Raw genomic sequence first — 15,028 nt, forward strand, 5'->3', positions numbered from 1 at the left:
AAGCTACTATGGAATCAGTAATATAGAATCAGTGTAGAATAAAAACAATCAACCAAACTCTGCAAGTTTTCAATACCAGACAGCACTGCAGCTAAACCCAGATTTCCATTTGGCCAAGCAGGATATTCCCTTGAAATTTTTTTCTTCTATCCTTACATGCAAATCTAATATTTTCTGAATGAATATGTCCAAATGTGGTACAGGATACAGTCAAAATAAAATGGGAACAGAAGGAATTAAAAAGCAAGATATGTGTCCTGGCAGAGAAAGTCCAGAGTAAACATTTAAACCCCCAAATTTGTTATCTGTAAGGCAAACAATCAATCAGAACCACCTGGATTGGTGCAAGACACCAGCCCCCAAGGAAAGCAGCTTTAAAGCTGGGCCTCATGCAATGCTTTTAGTCAGCAGCAGAGTTGTACATTGCCTTAGAAACATCAGTGAGAGCCTGGAAAATCAGTGTATAAACAGCAGCCAGCTTGTCTTGGGGCTGCCGTGCAGCTGAAGGAGTGACCTGGAGAACTGTGCACGGTGTTAAAGGCTGAAGATGTGAAGTTAGAGAGAGGCAGAGCCCGGAGCTGGGGGCAGCAGGAATGGAAGTGAGGAAATTCTGCTCCATGCAGGCTGGAAGGGCCAGGCAGTGAGAGGGGGAAGAGAGAGGATGTGCTTCTGGGGAGATTGGCACCTCCTCCAGGGAAAAGAACGACGGGGAAGGTACTTAACCCTTCGTGTGCTCTCATCCCTCGACCAGGAGAGCGTGGAGGGGAAGGAAGGTAGAGATGAAGAGGAGGTCACAAACGCACTCCTCCCGATCTAAAAACGGGAAAGACAAAAACCAAAACCAAAACACAAACAAACTCTTAACTGAAATCAAAGGAACATTCTTAAAAGCATGGAGATGACACAAAGCAAGAATGATGTTGAGAATCTGGCTTAGGCTGAGGGGACTTAATTCTTTCAAAATACAATTGAATTCATGCTCATTCTAATTCTGAGATTCCAGAGGAGCCAAATTCCATGGAGAACAAAAAAAATTCACCACATGCCAATTTAACTAACTCCACAAAACAAATCAATGCCTTAGAACAGCCACTGCTATCCAAATTTCCACCCAAATGACCATAGGACCTATACAAAGCACTGCCACATTTTGCACACACAAATGAATTCTGACATTTCTTGCTGCCATTATATCAACATGACAATATAATTTAAAATTATCCATATTTCATAGCTTAAATTAATTTAATTGATGATGGGGATTGGTTCCCTTGATGTATTCAGCTGTCTTCTGTGGAATGTGCATGGAATATTTGCTCTCCCTTACGCCAAAGGTAACTTCAAAATACATTTTAAAGGTCTTAATGATTTGACTGGAAGGAAATAAACGACATTGCTACTAAGAGGGAATGATATTGTCAAAAATCCACACAATTTCAATGTGTGTCTAAAAGATACTGTCCTGTATTCCAGCCCACCGGGCAATCTAAGAAAAATTAACTGTGCTAATTAATTAAATGCACTAGTATGTGCTGGGTCACTTCTATAAAGTGTGAACACTTCAGTGCAAAATCCCTCTGGTCAACAGAGAACTCCCTCTCCACATCACACAGGAAAACACTAAACCAGAAGAATCTGCTTGACTGGCAGATCTAAACCATCTCCAGCCTCCAGTTCCAAATTCAGAATAAAAAACTGGTAGTCTGGAGAAAATTTTTCAATTTTATTTTATTTTTGTAAGGTGGTTATGAAGTTCCACAAATTGATACCTGCATGTTTATTTCCAGAAAAATACATGAACTTTACCTACCTTCTTGGAATACTATTTTCCCCTCCCTTCCTGGTTTTCAGACAATCACATATCGATATTTTATATATATAAATATACACATACACTGCTTTTCAAACCATCAGGCTCCTGCAGACATGTTAATACAGCAAACATGAACAATTCTCACAGTTTTATCCCCCCTGTTTTTTTTTTTCCCCTCTGAAGCAGAAGCTGAGTGAACGAGCGGCGTCGGAAGAGACAGCAAAGCTGAACATGAGAGGCAGTGCAGAAGCAGCAGCACTTTTACTCACGTGTGGAGGGAAGGGCTGCAGCCTGGTGATGTTTTCCTCTGGGTAGGTGACCTCCCCCATGGGCAGGTAGGGCTTCTGCCCCGAGCCAGTCTCGTACATGGACATGGGCCTGCTGCCCCGGGCCGACGGGCGCCGCTTTAGGGAGGAATTGCTGCTGGGGTCTGGGTACTCAGAACCACTTTGCACCTGATAGATATTGGTTGTGGCCTGTCTTCTGAGGTTGGTATTTTCACTCTGGAGAGTTTGGAGCTGAAAGAAATGTGCAGCAGTGGGATTTGGTTTCCTAAGAGCAAGTGCCAAAAGCAAAGTGACCACGCGACACTCGCTTGTCAGCTGTACCAGAAAATCCAGGTACTGCTGCCTGGGGAATCATTTCTTTTTCAAAATCTACTTGGCTTGCTTGGTAAGCATAGAAACACTTTTGTTCCAGATCTGGAAATATTTAGGTGCTGATTTCCAGCAGCTGCTGGGATGTAAACTAAAGTTAGATGTTAAAATTGGCTGCTGTAGTTCAAAACACAAAACCCATTCCCTCCAGCCTGCTCTACTGGCACAGGAATCCTGGGATGGAATGAGCCTGTGGGGGAAGGACTGCCAACACAACAGTTTTCCAAGCAAAGGGATCCATTGCAGCAGCCAATACAAGGACTTAGAAGACTTTAACATAAGGCCAGAGAAATCTGACAATGCCAGAATTGCAGCACAGACACCAGAGGCAGCACAAAGGAACTTGAGCTTGCTCTGCAAAGCGAGGAGAGAGCTCAGCTTATGAAAATTAGGCATCAGCTATTGCTATCTAAGAGGCCAACAAGAAAGCATTTTAAAGCTTTTTATTATTATGTATTTATTTGATAGTGAAAATGTACCAATTCTGATTATTTTGTGGACTTGGAGTAAGTTTGCTATATTAACACATCGAAAAGATGGGAAGAAAAACTGCAGGACAGCAAGGATCCCCCTTCTGCTTCACCATGAAAATATACTAAAGCCTCATTAATTCATAGGCCCCAAAGGGTTTTTTTTACCCTAAATGATTGTATCTGTCTAAAGAAACCCAATGTAAGTGAAAAATTAATTCAATTGATGCCAGAGAAATGCTGAAACCAGTAGAAGCTGTTGAAGCACCCTGAAGCACAATTCATTCCAAAAGAATAGAATTGGCACTTAACAGACAAGGATATTCCAATTAATCTGAGGGTAAGGAGCGAGCCCTTTCTAGCCAGCCAGTCAGGATAGTGAACTCAGATATAAATTGTTCTTTACCCCACAAAAATAGAGATAAGTTCACACACACAAGGCGTGCTGGCATTGATTTCTCATTGTTTGAAGCTCCTTATATTGAAGCAAGACAGCAAAAACACCCAAGACTTGCAACAACTGTCCTGTCACTTGGAAAACTGATGTTAAAGTTTTGACATAAGTCAAATCATCCTCATGATTTGCAGGGCTGGATCACCACCACTTCAAAATGAATTTTCTCACTATCCTAATACTGGATTATTTCATTCTCATTTCCAGCAGTTTTATTCTGACAACTTCAGATACCCCAAGAGCTGGAGGGAGGGGTTCCTCTGTTACCTTTTTCTGCATAATCCTCAGCTCGTCACTCAGGTTGATGTTCACTTTCATTAACTGCTGAATCTTCACCTCAGAAGCCACCAAGGCATTTTTAACCTGCATATATTCCTGGGCTGTCACTGGTCCATCTGACAAGTCTGAATCCAAGCTCTAGGAAAAAGGAAGAGAAAAATACTTACACCATTAAGAAGAAGAAAACAAGAAAATGAGATTTCAACAGCTTTTCATGTACTTACTTTAAAGGCATCACAGCTCAAATTAAATTGAAATTAATAAGAGCCATTAACCAGAATCATTTGAAGTCCTCTAGAAAATCCATCAGCTCTTAGCTCCTCTAAAAATATTTTCATCAGAATTTCAGTGATAAAATTCTGTTTTATGAGGGTGTTTTTAAAAACATGCAATAAAGAACTGCAAAGTTATGAAAGACAGACTGCTAAATATTCAGTATGCATTTCCAGGGAAGATTAAAGTAGAATCACCAGGTTTTACTGCCCTTTGATGCCATTCTGTATTATTCCAGGAATGGTTTAACTCACTTGGACACCATTGCTCTGCTGTCAGTATTTCTCCAGTGAGAAGCAGTAAATGTTTGTGAAATACCATGGAATCACTGATTTACAGCTTTCTGGCAGATCAAATTATTTCATCTATGCAATTAAATCTGTACCTTGTCTCCAGCCATACGCATTACTTTTCTAGAGAGGCTTTTTTATACAATAAAAAATCCTTAAGCAACAGCATTTAAGAAAGTTCATAGACTGAGGCATAATTACAAAATTAATTAAAATATTAATTTTCTGATAATTTATGCAAATGACCTTTATGAATAACACTTGGGGGTGTATCACTACTGCAATCCTACCTTCTGCCTGTTTGATTTAGCTGCATTTGTTTCCAGATCTGTATCTTCATCTGAAGCAACACTGTCATAATCAGGCTGGTCATTGTCCTGACTTTCACTGCTGTGCTGATTGCTGATTGATTTCAGGATCAGCTCCACATTTTCTGCAGATCAACACATGAAACACATACCACTAAGTCAGGAGAAGAAACAGAAGTTCATAATTTGGAAAAAAAATTTAATTTAGATCCACCAAGGAGGAATGAATGATTACTGTCCAAAACTTCCAAGTATTATGGTTTTGTCTTTTTATTTCTTCTAAGTGTTTAGGCAAATTAAAATAAGTGGTGAGAATCCTTTAGCAGCTTAATAAAATTCATATAAATTAAAAAAAAACACCCAACAGACTACATTGGATTAATTGATGTCAGCATGCAAATGAAAAATATAGGGAAATATTAAAAGTTAGAAAAGATTTTTTTGATATTTTGTCTCCAGAGGGAAAAAGATATATGAAAACAATTTATAGATCTCTCTCATAATTCAGCTCTGCTGAGGGGCTCTGGGAGTGATTGAACTACTGAAGAAGTGCCTGCAAAGGAGCTGGCAAGAAAAGCTCACTCACCTTTGGAACCAGTGAGAGAATTCCCCTGCTGTCTTCGTTTGGCATCACTTAAAATGTCTATAACCAGTGTAGCAAACTCGTGGGCATTAAATCGAGCCAGCTTCTGCCTTCCCTAAATGCAGAATAAAGCAGAGGAAAGAAAAGTACATCCTGTATCAGAAGAACAGCAAAAAACTAAAATACACACTTGGAGTTGACTGCTCAACTACATTTACTGCAAAAAGTGTGATTTAAAGGGCAAATATGAAATTATTTTAACCTCTTTCCAAGCAGATGCAATTCTTCTACAATAATAAAATGCAAGCAATATTACTTAGGCCAACTTAATTATCTGGGGGGTTATGTTATTTTTACAGTATTAAGATTTCATACCTGATTCCTGGTTGAGGAATATTCAGGATTTACAGGAAGAAAAGGGACCACAGTGGTCTCTGTCACGAGTGTGCTGTGGTTCTGAGTAGCAAGCCAAACTGCTCCAGAGGAAAAAAAAAAAGAGAAGAGGGAATAACCTTCCTGTGCTGCTTGACAGTATTTCTTTGTCAAATAAAAGACTGCAATTTCAAACACAAACACAATCAATTCAGAGGAAAGCTTTTCCCCAGAGGGTTCTCTGCTCTGTGAAAAACACAACATTTTTTTCAATTAACATCCCCTTCAGGCAATGCAAGACAAAGGAACTCCCCTCAGCAGTAATTGCTGAATACAGAAGCACTTGAACAGAACATGTGCTTGGATTGGAATTTTGTGTGTAAAGTGACAATCCAGATTTATTTTATTTCATTCCAGAAAGTCTCACTCACCTGCATCTGTCTCCCTTCTGTCAACTTCATCATACACATCCATGGCAAGTTCTTCAAATAAGTGGTTGCTTAGCTAAGGGTAAAGGAGAATAAATACAGTTTGAAAAGAAATGAAACCCAGTAAGATCCCTGATAACAGAAAATAACTGAGAAAGTGAAAGAGCACAACTCTGCTCTTTTCTCCTGCCTCTGTAATCCATAGAAAAGCTCCTTTCTCAGCCTGCACAGGCAGCAGACATGCATGACCACCCCATTTCTAGGTACAGAAGCAACCATCCTGTTCTACACTCCTCCTTTCCTGGTTAATAGATTTATTTTTTCCTCTCCCATCTGACCACAAAAAGACTTTTTGTTTTTGGGGTGAGGCAGAGGCACTGTGGGAATGAGGTACCAAATGAACTCTAAAGAACAGTGAAGGATCACAAAATATTTGTCTGTTTCAAGCTGCTCCTACAGCAGATGGGTCAAGAGATACTTGTGCTAGGGAGCCTGAGAGATGAGAGTGTGCCACATTTAGAAAAGGAGTTTTACTTACAGACTGAAGCTTCTTCTTGGCTGCTTTTGCCAGTTCTGATACATCCAGACTGCTATGAAAACAAGAAGTGATCATTACATCTACAGCCTTTCATGGCTTCTACATATCTAAATTCTACATTTTGGTAACTCAGTAATTAAAATGTCACTTTTACCTTAAACCTCCTAATATTTCAGTATTTTCAGCATTGTTTTTAACACACTGATGTTATTAACATTGCTACTATAACATCACAATTCGCTAATTATGAAGCTTTCTTTTTAAATTTAAAATGAAATAATACAAAACATTCTTTGGAACATGAATACCCACAGGTTTCTACCCACACAATTTTTAAGTTACTGAAGTTTTTCACACAAGTTTTGCAAGCAGGAGGTTGGACAGTGGTTTACTTACAGCCGTCTTATTTCCAATTGCACAGCAAGAAAAGAGGAACAGGAACTTAAAATTAGTACTTGATACTTCTTATACAAATCTGATTTCATTGATCACAACCAAAAGTTAAAAGCATTTAAAAAATCAGGAAAAGACTCAATTGGTCCTTAAATTATTTCCACAATCTGTTTCTTAGGAATTCCCCATGTGTTTCCCTTCCCAGAAATGCCTCACTTTCTCCCTGCATTTTAATAAATACAATCAGCTTCTATAACTTTCTGATTTTTTTTGATATCCCAATATTCTTTCTTTGAAAAAAGAGCTTTCAAGAGCAATAAAGGCACACATAAAAAAAGTTAGAATAGCAACAAGCTTAAAAGGTGTTTCAGAAAGGAAAGAAAACTTAATTATTAGATGTTTTCAGACATGTGATGGAATCAGTAACTTACCTGTCTGCCATCTGAGGTATAACAAAGTGCTGCCCATTTTTGTGCTCTAGAGTTGAAAACAAATTGCACTTTACTAGGTTGGTACTGGCCAACAGTTTTCAATAACAAGCATCAGGGAACACTAAATAATTTATCTTGCATGTAATTAATCAATTAAGGTTTATTAGTTGTATTGAAAGTCCATTAAAAAGAAAATTAAGTTCTAACACAGGTACCTTTATGGTTAAAAATCTGTAAGTGTGCTTGTGTTCAAAAAGCACCCACTTAACAGAACACTCCCCTGCTGTTGAAATTCAATTAGAAGAAACTACTTGGAAGAGTTTCTACAGTATATAAAGAACATGTATTTGTGGAAAAAAAAGGAAGGAAATTTGTTTTTAATTTGTTTCTATTTAAAACCCTGCAGTTTTATCCCAATTTTAAATGCATCATCCCTAATGATGCATCTCATACTTTTTTTGGTTATGCGTATTTTGTTTGAATATTTGGAAGGGTTACAAAAAGTACAGTGCACAAATATGACACAGCAGGGTCTGAATGTCCTGTAAGTGCCAGTGACAGGTCTGAGGGTGCAGTGTGGTGCTCACCTGGTTTCCTGCCACAGAGGTAGAAAGCCAATCTGTCTGTGAGCTCGTACTGGATCTCCACCAGCCTCTCTGCCAGCTCGTGGTGCCCCCCTTGCCTGCTCACACACAGGGACAGGGGACAGTCAGAGACACTCAGAAATGGTCACACAAACACATTTAGTACAAGCCAGCACTGCATTGTTTGGTGCATCAACCCATCACAGATTTACAGCTCAGTTCCACCCCCTGTGCCCCAATCCATCTCTGCAGTCTGGGACATTCCTACAGCAATTCCCCAGCTAACCCTCACTCCTGGAGCCTGACCTTGCAGAAACTCTTCTCTAATTGATTTCCTGTGAGCTGCTAGATTGGCACAGCCTGTGTCATTGGCATCATAGCTGACATCTCAGGCACACAGACCACAGGCTGTGATCTGATGAAAATACTTATTCCTCATTTTACTCATTCTTTCCTTTGGGAAAAAGTATAATTAGCATTTAGCAGACAAATTATTTCAGGACAGAATTTTAGCAGGTTCATTGTGTGATTTTATGGCCATCAGAGACTCCTACCTTGCATAATCAACTGGAGTTTTCCCATTGGAATCTTGTGTGCCAGGATCAGCACCATAAACTGCCAACAGCTCTGCTTGCAAAGTCTGTCCTGCCTTAGCAGCAACGTGCAGTGGGGTGTTTCCTTTCTCCTGCAAGAGATTAAGGAAAAATATCTCCTTAACCAACAAATCTGAGTAGAAGACTGAAATATAACATGAATTAGTGTAAATAATATTAATTGGAATTGATTGTATATCATCAAAATAATGAAAAAAGTGTTCCTACAGGATGGAAGAAGTTGGCTTGAGCTCCTAAGGAGAGCAGTCGCAAACAGGTCTCCAGATTCCCTGTCCTCACACTGGAATGGAGTTGCTGAAAAAGAAGCAGAATTAGATTTAACACAGCAGCAACAACAGTGATTTTACAGTTGTTTTTCAACCATGCTTTGAGAAACAAGAGTATGCAGAGTTCTCACTACAGCTCTTTTGTGTAAAAATTATTCTCCAAATTCATCTCAATTAATGCCTCTCAATCATCACCTCCAGTGATAACCACAAAAAAGGAGCTTCATGTTGAAGTCAAGCTTTATGTGCAGAAAAGCAGAAACAGTTAAGCCAGAAGCCAGCAGGGGAAGTGAGTGAGATGTGCCTGTGCTGTCCCAGGAGGCACTGACCTTGCTGAGATCCTTGGCAGTGACGCTGTCGTCCTCCCGGCACGGCAGGCGATGCACAAATGCTAACATTTGATATTTAGCTCTGATGAACTCTGCTTTGTTGGGACTGCACAGAGACATCCAGGCAACAAGAAGGGAAAGGAAAGAAATATCAGTGTTTTCATAAGTAATACAGAAGCTCCAGAAAAAAGAAAAATTTCACAAGTGGAGATTGAATCAGAGATTTGTGTTGCTGATGGCAAAGTTAGGCATGGAAAAATATTTTCATTAAAAAACAACCCAGTGCAGATTGTCTGACTATATAAAGAAAAAGTCTGTTACAATCATCAAATATCTGCAGGCTGTAGCATGTGGTGTCTATTTCTTAAAAGAAATACAGACTTTAAAATCATGCCAACTTAAGATCTATGCTTACTCTACACAGTTATTTACATTTTAAAATGAAGCACCATAGTCAGGGACAAAAATCTCTGAACTTTTATTTAATTCCTCAACCAAACTCCATTTTGTTGGCAGCATTCAGTTAACTGAAGCATATGACAAAGAAAAGTCCTTTGACTAAAGTGCAAGCAGAGCTCCTCACTATTCAACAGGAATCCATAACCCAGAGAATTCAAGCACCGTATTCCTATTTCTGCTAAAAATTAAAAAGAAAATACTTCAAAATAAAAGAAAAAAATAATGATGAAACACATACAGATTCCTGTGTGTTGCCCTGTCACTGCTGGATGAAACAATCCCATTTCTGTAAGATAACAATTGTGCATTTCCCACTTACTGCACTTTGTCCTGGGGGCTGGCCTTGCGGCGCCCGCTCATCACGGAGGCAGGGTCCAGCAGGGAGTGCTCCCAGATGGAGTTAGCACCATTGTTGTACAGAGTTTCCACCATCTGAAAGCCAGAACACACAGATATTTTGCTGCTGGCTGCATTAATCAACTCTCTGGAACTATTTTCAAGCAACAGATTCCCACTCTGTGTGCCAGCATCTGTAACCTGCTGGGATATCATAACTGGGCACGTGTTTAAGATGTTATGTGGAATTTAGTGAGAGCTCCCTTAAAATTCTCTGCTCTTCCCAACAGCACCTGCAGTGAAAAGAAAATTCAGGTTAAAGCAGATGTGCAGTGGAATTTCTTTCACAGATGTACAGTGAAAGAAAAGTTGAAGCGACCTTCCAAAGCAAAGGTATCAAATTCAAAATACAAAAGTAATTCTGACTTTAGTGATCCACCACAACAAAAACAAGAGAAACAAAATGAGAATAACTTAGAAAAAAAGCTTAAAAGGACTAGCTCTCTCAAAAAAAAGGTTTAGTGATTTAAATTACATTAAAAAAATCTGGTTTTTATGAAGAAAAACAGCTTTCCTCTGTACCTGCAGCAGTGTTGGAGGCCACGGGGTGTGTTTGAGATGCCTCACTTGGGAGATGTGCCGGCCCAGGCTCCTGTGCACACTGCAGCACTCATCACAGATCAGGATCCCCCTGTTTATGGATGCCCAGCAAGGATCTGCAAAAGAAGCCATCCATTAGAACACAGGGAGCAACACGACCTTGGATTGCAAGAGCAGAGTCTAAAATCGGCATTTTAACCTTCCCTGCCTGGCCACTGTGTGAGCCTGGGGATGTCACAGCCCTGCTGGGCTCTGGATGCTGGGAAAATGGGAAACACCAGTCCTGGCACTCATGGGGGATGTGGGATGCCAAGGACAGTGAGAAGATCTGCAGTGGAAATTTGGGGAGAAGCCCCACTGCTTGCAGTTCTTCTTGTGAAAATACTTTCCTTTCTTGTGAAAATACTTTCACAAACATAACAAAACATTGAATTTATCAGCACCTTGAATTGCTTTTCTTTTTATTTGTGGACTCCCACAGAAGTATTCCTAACAACAGTGCCTACTTGCTCATTGAAAAAAACCTATGTTTTTTGGGATTTTTTTTAAACTTGTCAAAAGAGACTTTTTAGAAACACAAAATCTACACAAAAAGTTGTCACAGCACTCAGCCTTTCCCCCTACTACTCAGTTTTCAGTTCTATATTATAACAACATCTTTTAAATTTTCACTTTAAATAATAAAATCACACAAGAGTGTCATAATAAAAAAGGATACATCTGTGCCAAGTCAAAGGCTCAACAAAATCCAGAATTCTCAAGGAAAATAACTTCATCTCACAGCAGATCTGAACTGAACCATCTTATAAGCAGCCCAGAAAGAAAACTGATGGGAAGTGAGGTAGTAAATAATATATATGAGCTACAAACATCAAAAGGCATAAAATCAAGTTGGAATGGTGGATTAGGTTAAAACAATAAATGCCCACAGGACACCAAACAGGTCCCTCAGCTGCTCAGAGCTCAGTCTCCAGAAGAAATTGCAATTTCTGTCAGTGACACGTGAAACTCAACGTGCCAGAACCCTGCAGGAACAGGCAACTGAGGAACCAGACAGAGCTTCAGACCCAGCATCTCCCAGAACAAAAAAGGAAATAAAGATCTCTTTTATTTTGGAAAAATCTTAATTTCAAATGCAGAGATGAGTCTGAGGCCAAATAAGCGAGCACAAGGCTGCCTGGTATCTGATGAGAGAACTTCTGAGTCCTGTCAGAACACATCTGAGCACTGGTGCATCATGTGGAAAAGTCTCCTCTGACCCACACAAATGGACTGAATCCCTGCAGATGAGATGTGATTGCTCAGGTTTCTGAGCAGAGTTGGTGATCTGGGTGTGCTGCAGGCAAACCTGTCTGAGCCAGGAGGGACAGCAGCATCTCCTGACCCACCAGAACCAGCCCAGAGCCAAATTAAAGCAGGTGAGACACAAAAAGAATTAATTTGTTAAACAACAAATTACAAAATGTAAAATCATTCCATTATTTAGCAATTTTGATTTCCAAGAAGAAAAGGAACAGCAATGGAGTGAAGATGATTTCATGGCAACCTAATGACCCAAACTGAGGCAGCCTTCCAGATTAATGAGCCTGGTCCCTTCTTGTTAGAGACAAACCCATCACATGTGGATGGGATCCTTAGGGATCCTTCTCTTGCCCATTCCCAGGCTGTTTGTGAGCATTGCTCTGCATTACCAACAGTCAGCACTGGGGTTTTCTTTATCTCCACCACAACACCCAGTGCCCCTGGATGTTTCAGGTTTAAATTTATTGCAATGAAGTTTCTGTCCTGGAATTTGAGTCATTTTTAAGAGAGGTCTAATTATGGGCTCGATCAGAATATGTTTAACCAAAATACACAGAATCCCACAATCACTGAGGTGGGAAAAGACCTCTGGGACCATTGAGTCCAACCTGGGACTGATCATCCCCTTGTCACCAGCCCAGAGCACTGAGTGCCACATCCAGGAATTCCTTTGACACCTCCAGGGATGGTGACTCCAAACTTCCCTGAGCAAGCCCTGAGCATCCTTTCCATGAGGAAATTCCTCCTGCTGTCCAACCTGAGCCTCCCCTGGCACAGTTTGATGCAGTTCCCTCTCCTCCTGTCCCTGTTCCCTGGGAGCAGAGCCTGACACCCCCAGGGGATCTCCTCCTATCAGAGAGTTTTGCAGAGCCACAAGGTTCCACCTGAGCCTCCTTTTCCACAGGTTGAGCTCCTTCCCAGCTCCCTCAGCTGCTCCAGCCCCTCCCCAGCTCCATTCCCTTTCCTGGACATGCTCCATGTCTGCCTGGAGTGAGGGGCCCAGAGCTGGACAAAGCAACTCAAAGCAACCCTCAGTGTCCAGCTCCCAGCCTGGCCCTGCTGCCCACGCTGCTTTTGACACAAAGGACAATTGGGGGAGAAGCTGCAGGGCTGGGCTGGTTTCTTTCAGGAACCTGCAGGGTGGTTCAAAACAGGAAGTGTGAGATGGAGACAAACCCGGCCCTGGCTCTGAGAACCGAGCTCCTGCCTGGGGATAGGAAGTGCAGCACAAGAGCTGCTCTAAGATCACCCCCCAGTCACAGAAAACCCTCCACACTCTGCAGAGACAAAGGGGGGCATTGAGGAGCTCCCAGGGGAAGCAATAATTAATGCAGGTGCTGGGCACACCCACCCTGGTGCAGCCCCCAGGTCTCCTGACACAGCCCCCCTGCACCCAGGGGAAAAATTCTCTGGTTTAGCTAAAGGAAAGGGGTTGATTTGTTTTATTTACAAAAAGATTAAATTAAGATTTCTTTCTATATGTGGATAAGCCAGCAGATTCCTAGTAAATAAGTAAAGTTAAGGTTTATATATATATATGTGGATAAGCCATAGGTTTCTAGTAAATGAGTAGAGACCTGGCAGTGCTCTAATGGCACGATAAAAGGCAGGGTTCCAGGATTACCAGACAGTGATTCTGATACCCCCAGGAGCTTAGGGAACACAATTCACACAGCTTTATCTGCCAGCCACAACACCCCTGAGGTGTGCAAGCACAGATAGGCTGCCTTGTGTGATAGGGAAAATTGCCTGCCTGAGAGATGCCAGCTCCCCTGAGTGCAAAACCAAATTTCTACAGGGGTTCAAGTAAAATCCCAGAATCCCAGACTGGTTTGAAGCTCACCCAGTTCCAATCCCTACCATGGGCAGGGACACCATCAATTATCATTATCCCAGGCTGCTCCAAGCCCTGTCCAGCCTGCCCTTGGACACTTCCAGGGATGGGACAACCTTCTCTGGGCAACCTGTGCCAGAGCCTCACTACCCTCCTAGGGAAGAATTCCTCCTATAAAAAGAAGGAAGTAACTTCCTGGAAGTTAATTTAGAATTTTTATCGTTTTTTGAAACATAACTCAGATTTAACTAAAGTTGTTGTCCCTTCTCCCACATCTTATCTTCTGCCAATTCAAGTGTTATCTACATTACACAGACATCTACATGACACGTGTAATAATAATGTATTATTACATTAGTGTTTTAATTCATTTCAGTACGTGCATAATTAATTATTTGTATTGGAAGAACCTGCCCAGAACAAAACCAGTAAAAATTAGAGAGAGAGAGAAAATATACAGAGCTGATAAAATAAACCAGGATAGTTTTAGATACAAGAGCAGCAGAACTACAGATGGTCAGGAGATGCAACAGCCTTTCTAAAGACAAGATCTGTTTCCATACACTCCCAAACTGATCCGAGTGGGATATGTGTCAGCCCAGAGCAGACACTGAGCGTCTCGGACACCTCAGCACAACTTTCCTTGGCAGTCTGGGGCACCGACACCCAAGCCGGGACGTGGGACAAGTCCCAGCTCACCTGGGAAGATGAGGAGGGAATGGATGAAGAGCTCCGAGCCTTCCCCGCTCCCCCAGAGCAGCCCTGTCCCTCCAGTGACACATTCCCGACCCACGCCCTCCTCCCACCTTTCAGCCGGTGCATTTCTGTCAGCTTTCCTCCTTCCCAAGCGGGAGATCTCCGCGTTTCCTCCGCACCGGAGATCTCCAGGATATCCCGGAGCTCTGCGTGCCCCGGGCTCGGGAGGGGCGGCGGTGACCCGGAGTTCTATCCCAGCCCTGCGAGCGTCCCAGCCCGGGCTGCTGGAACCTGTCCTGCCCATGGGTTTTGGGTCCCTTCCCACCCGAACCCTCCCGCTCCCTCACAGGTGCAGCGGCGGCCGCTCCGGGCCGGTGACACCCCCGGGCCAGCGGCGCCCCCGCGGCCCCCGGCCCGAGAGGGGTCGGCGGGACGAGCCCTGGCGGAGCCGGTGGCGGTGCCGTGCCTACCCTGAGCGCTGCAGTCGGCGCACACCTCGCTGCTCCTCAGGCGCTTCGCCATCGCGGGACCGGCGGCAGCGGCGGCAGCGGGGCCGGTAACGGGCCCCGCCAGCGCCGGGCCGGCCCCCGCGCATGCGCGCCGAGCCGCGCTGTGCCGCTCCGCATGTCGCCCATGCCGCCATCTTTACTGCTGGCACCGGCCTGATTTCAAATGAGCTCCTTTTCAGTGGAGCAGCACCGAGCGCTCCCGCCCGGGGCT

General features: G+C 42.5%; 1 protein-coding gene across 5 annotated transcripts in view; it reads right to left on the reverse strand.

Moving 5' to 3' along the window:
* The window catches only part of GIT2 (GIT ArfGAP 2), a 22,269-nt gene extending 7,379 nt beyond the window's left edge, over nt 1-14,890 (reverse strand). The window contains exons 1-16 of one of the 5 annotated variants that reach the window (XM_058036921.1): nt 14,779-14,890; nt 10,459-10,592; nt 9,860-9,972; nt 9,082-9,187; nt 8,694-8,780; nt 8,427-8,557; nt 7,876-7,970; nt 7,289-7,334; nt 6,465-6,516; nt 5,930-6,002; nt 5,502-5,599; nt 5,130-5,241; nt 4,526-4,668; nt 3,661-3,810; nt 2,083-2,331; nt 724-813 (exon numbers count right to left, since the gene is read on the reverse strand). In XM_058036921.1, the coding sequence (XP_057892904.1) occupies nt 724-813; nt 2,083-2,331; nt 3,661-3,810; nt 4,526-4,668; nt 5,130-5,241; nt 5,502-5,599; nt 5,930-6,002; nt 6,465-6,516; nt 7,289-7,334; nt 7,876-7,970; nt 8,427-8,557; nt 8,694-8,780; nt 9,082-9,187; nt 9,860-9,972; nt 10,459-10,592; nt 14,779-14,830 (1,731 nt within the window). In that variant the 5' untranslated portion in view covers nt 14,831-14,890. The remainder of the gene's footprint in view (nt 1-723; nt 814-2,082; nt 2,332-3,660; nt 3,811-4,525; nt 4,669-5,129; nt 5,242-5,501; nt 5,600-5,929; nt 6,003-6,464; nt 6,517-7,288; nt 7,335-7,875; nt 7,971-8,426; nt 8,558-8,693; nt 8,781-9,081; nt 9,188-9,859; nt 9,973-10,458; nt 10,593-14,778) is intronic. The other 4 variants (XM_058036922.1, XM_058036920.1, XM_058036918.1 and 1 more) reach the window with 4 other exon arrangements.
* Nucleotides 14,891-15,028: the final 138 nt, after the last annotated feature.

This window comes from Melospiza georgiana, chromosome 18 (genome assembly GCF_028018845.1).
Source record: "Melospiza georgiana isolate bMelGeo1 chromosome 18, bMelGeo1.pri, whole genome shotgun sequence".
NCBI classification, from domain to species: domain Eukaryota; kingdom Metazoa; phylum Chordata; class Aves; order Passeriformes; family Passerellidae; genus Melospiza; species Melospiza georgiana.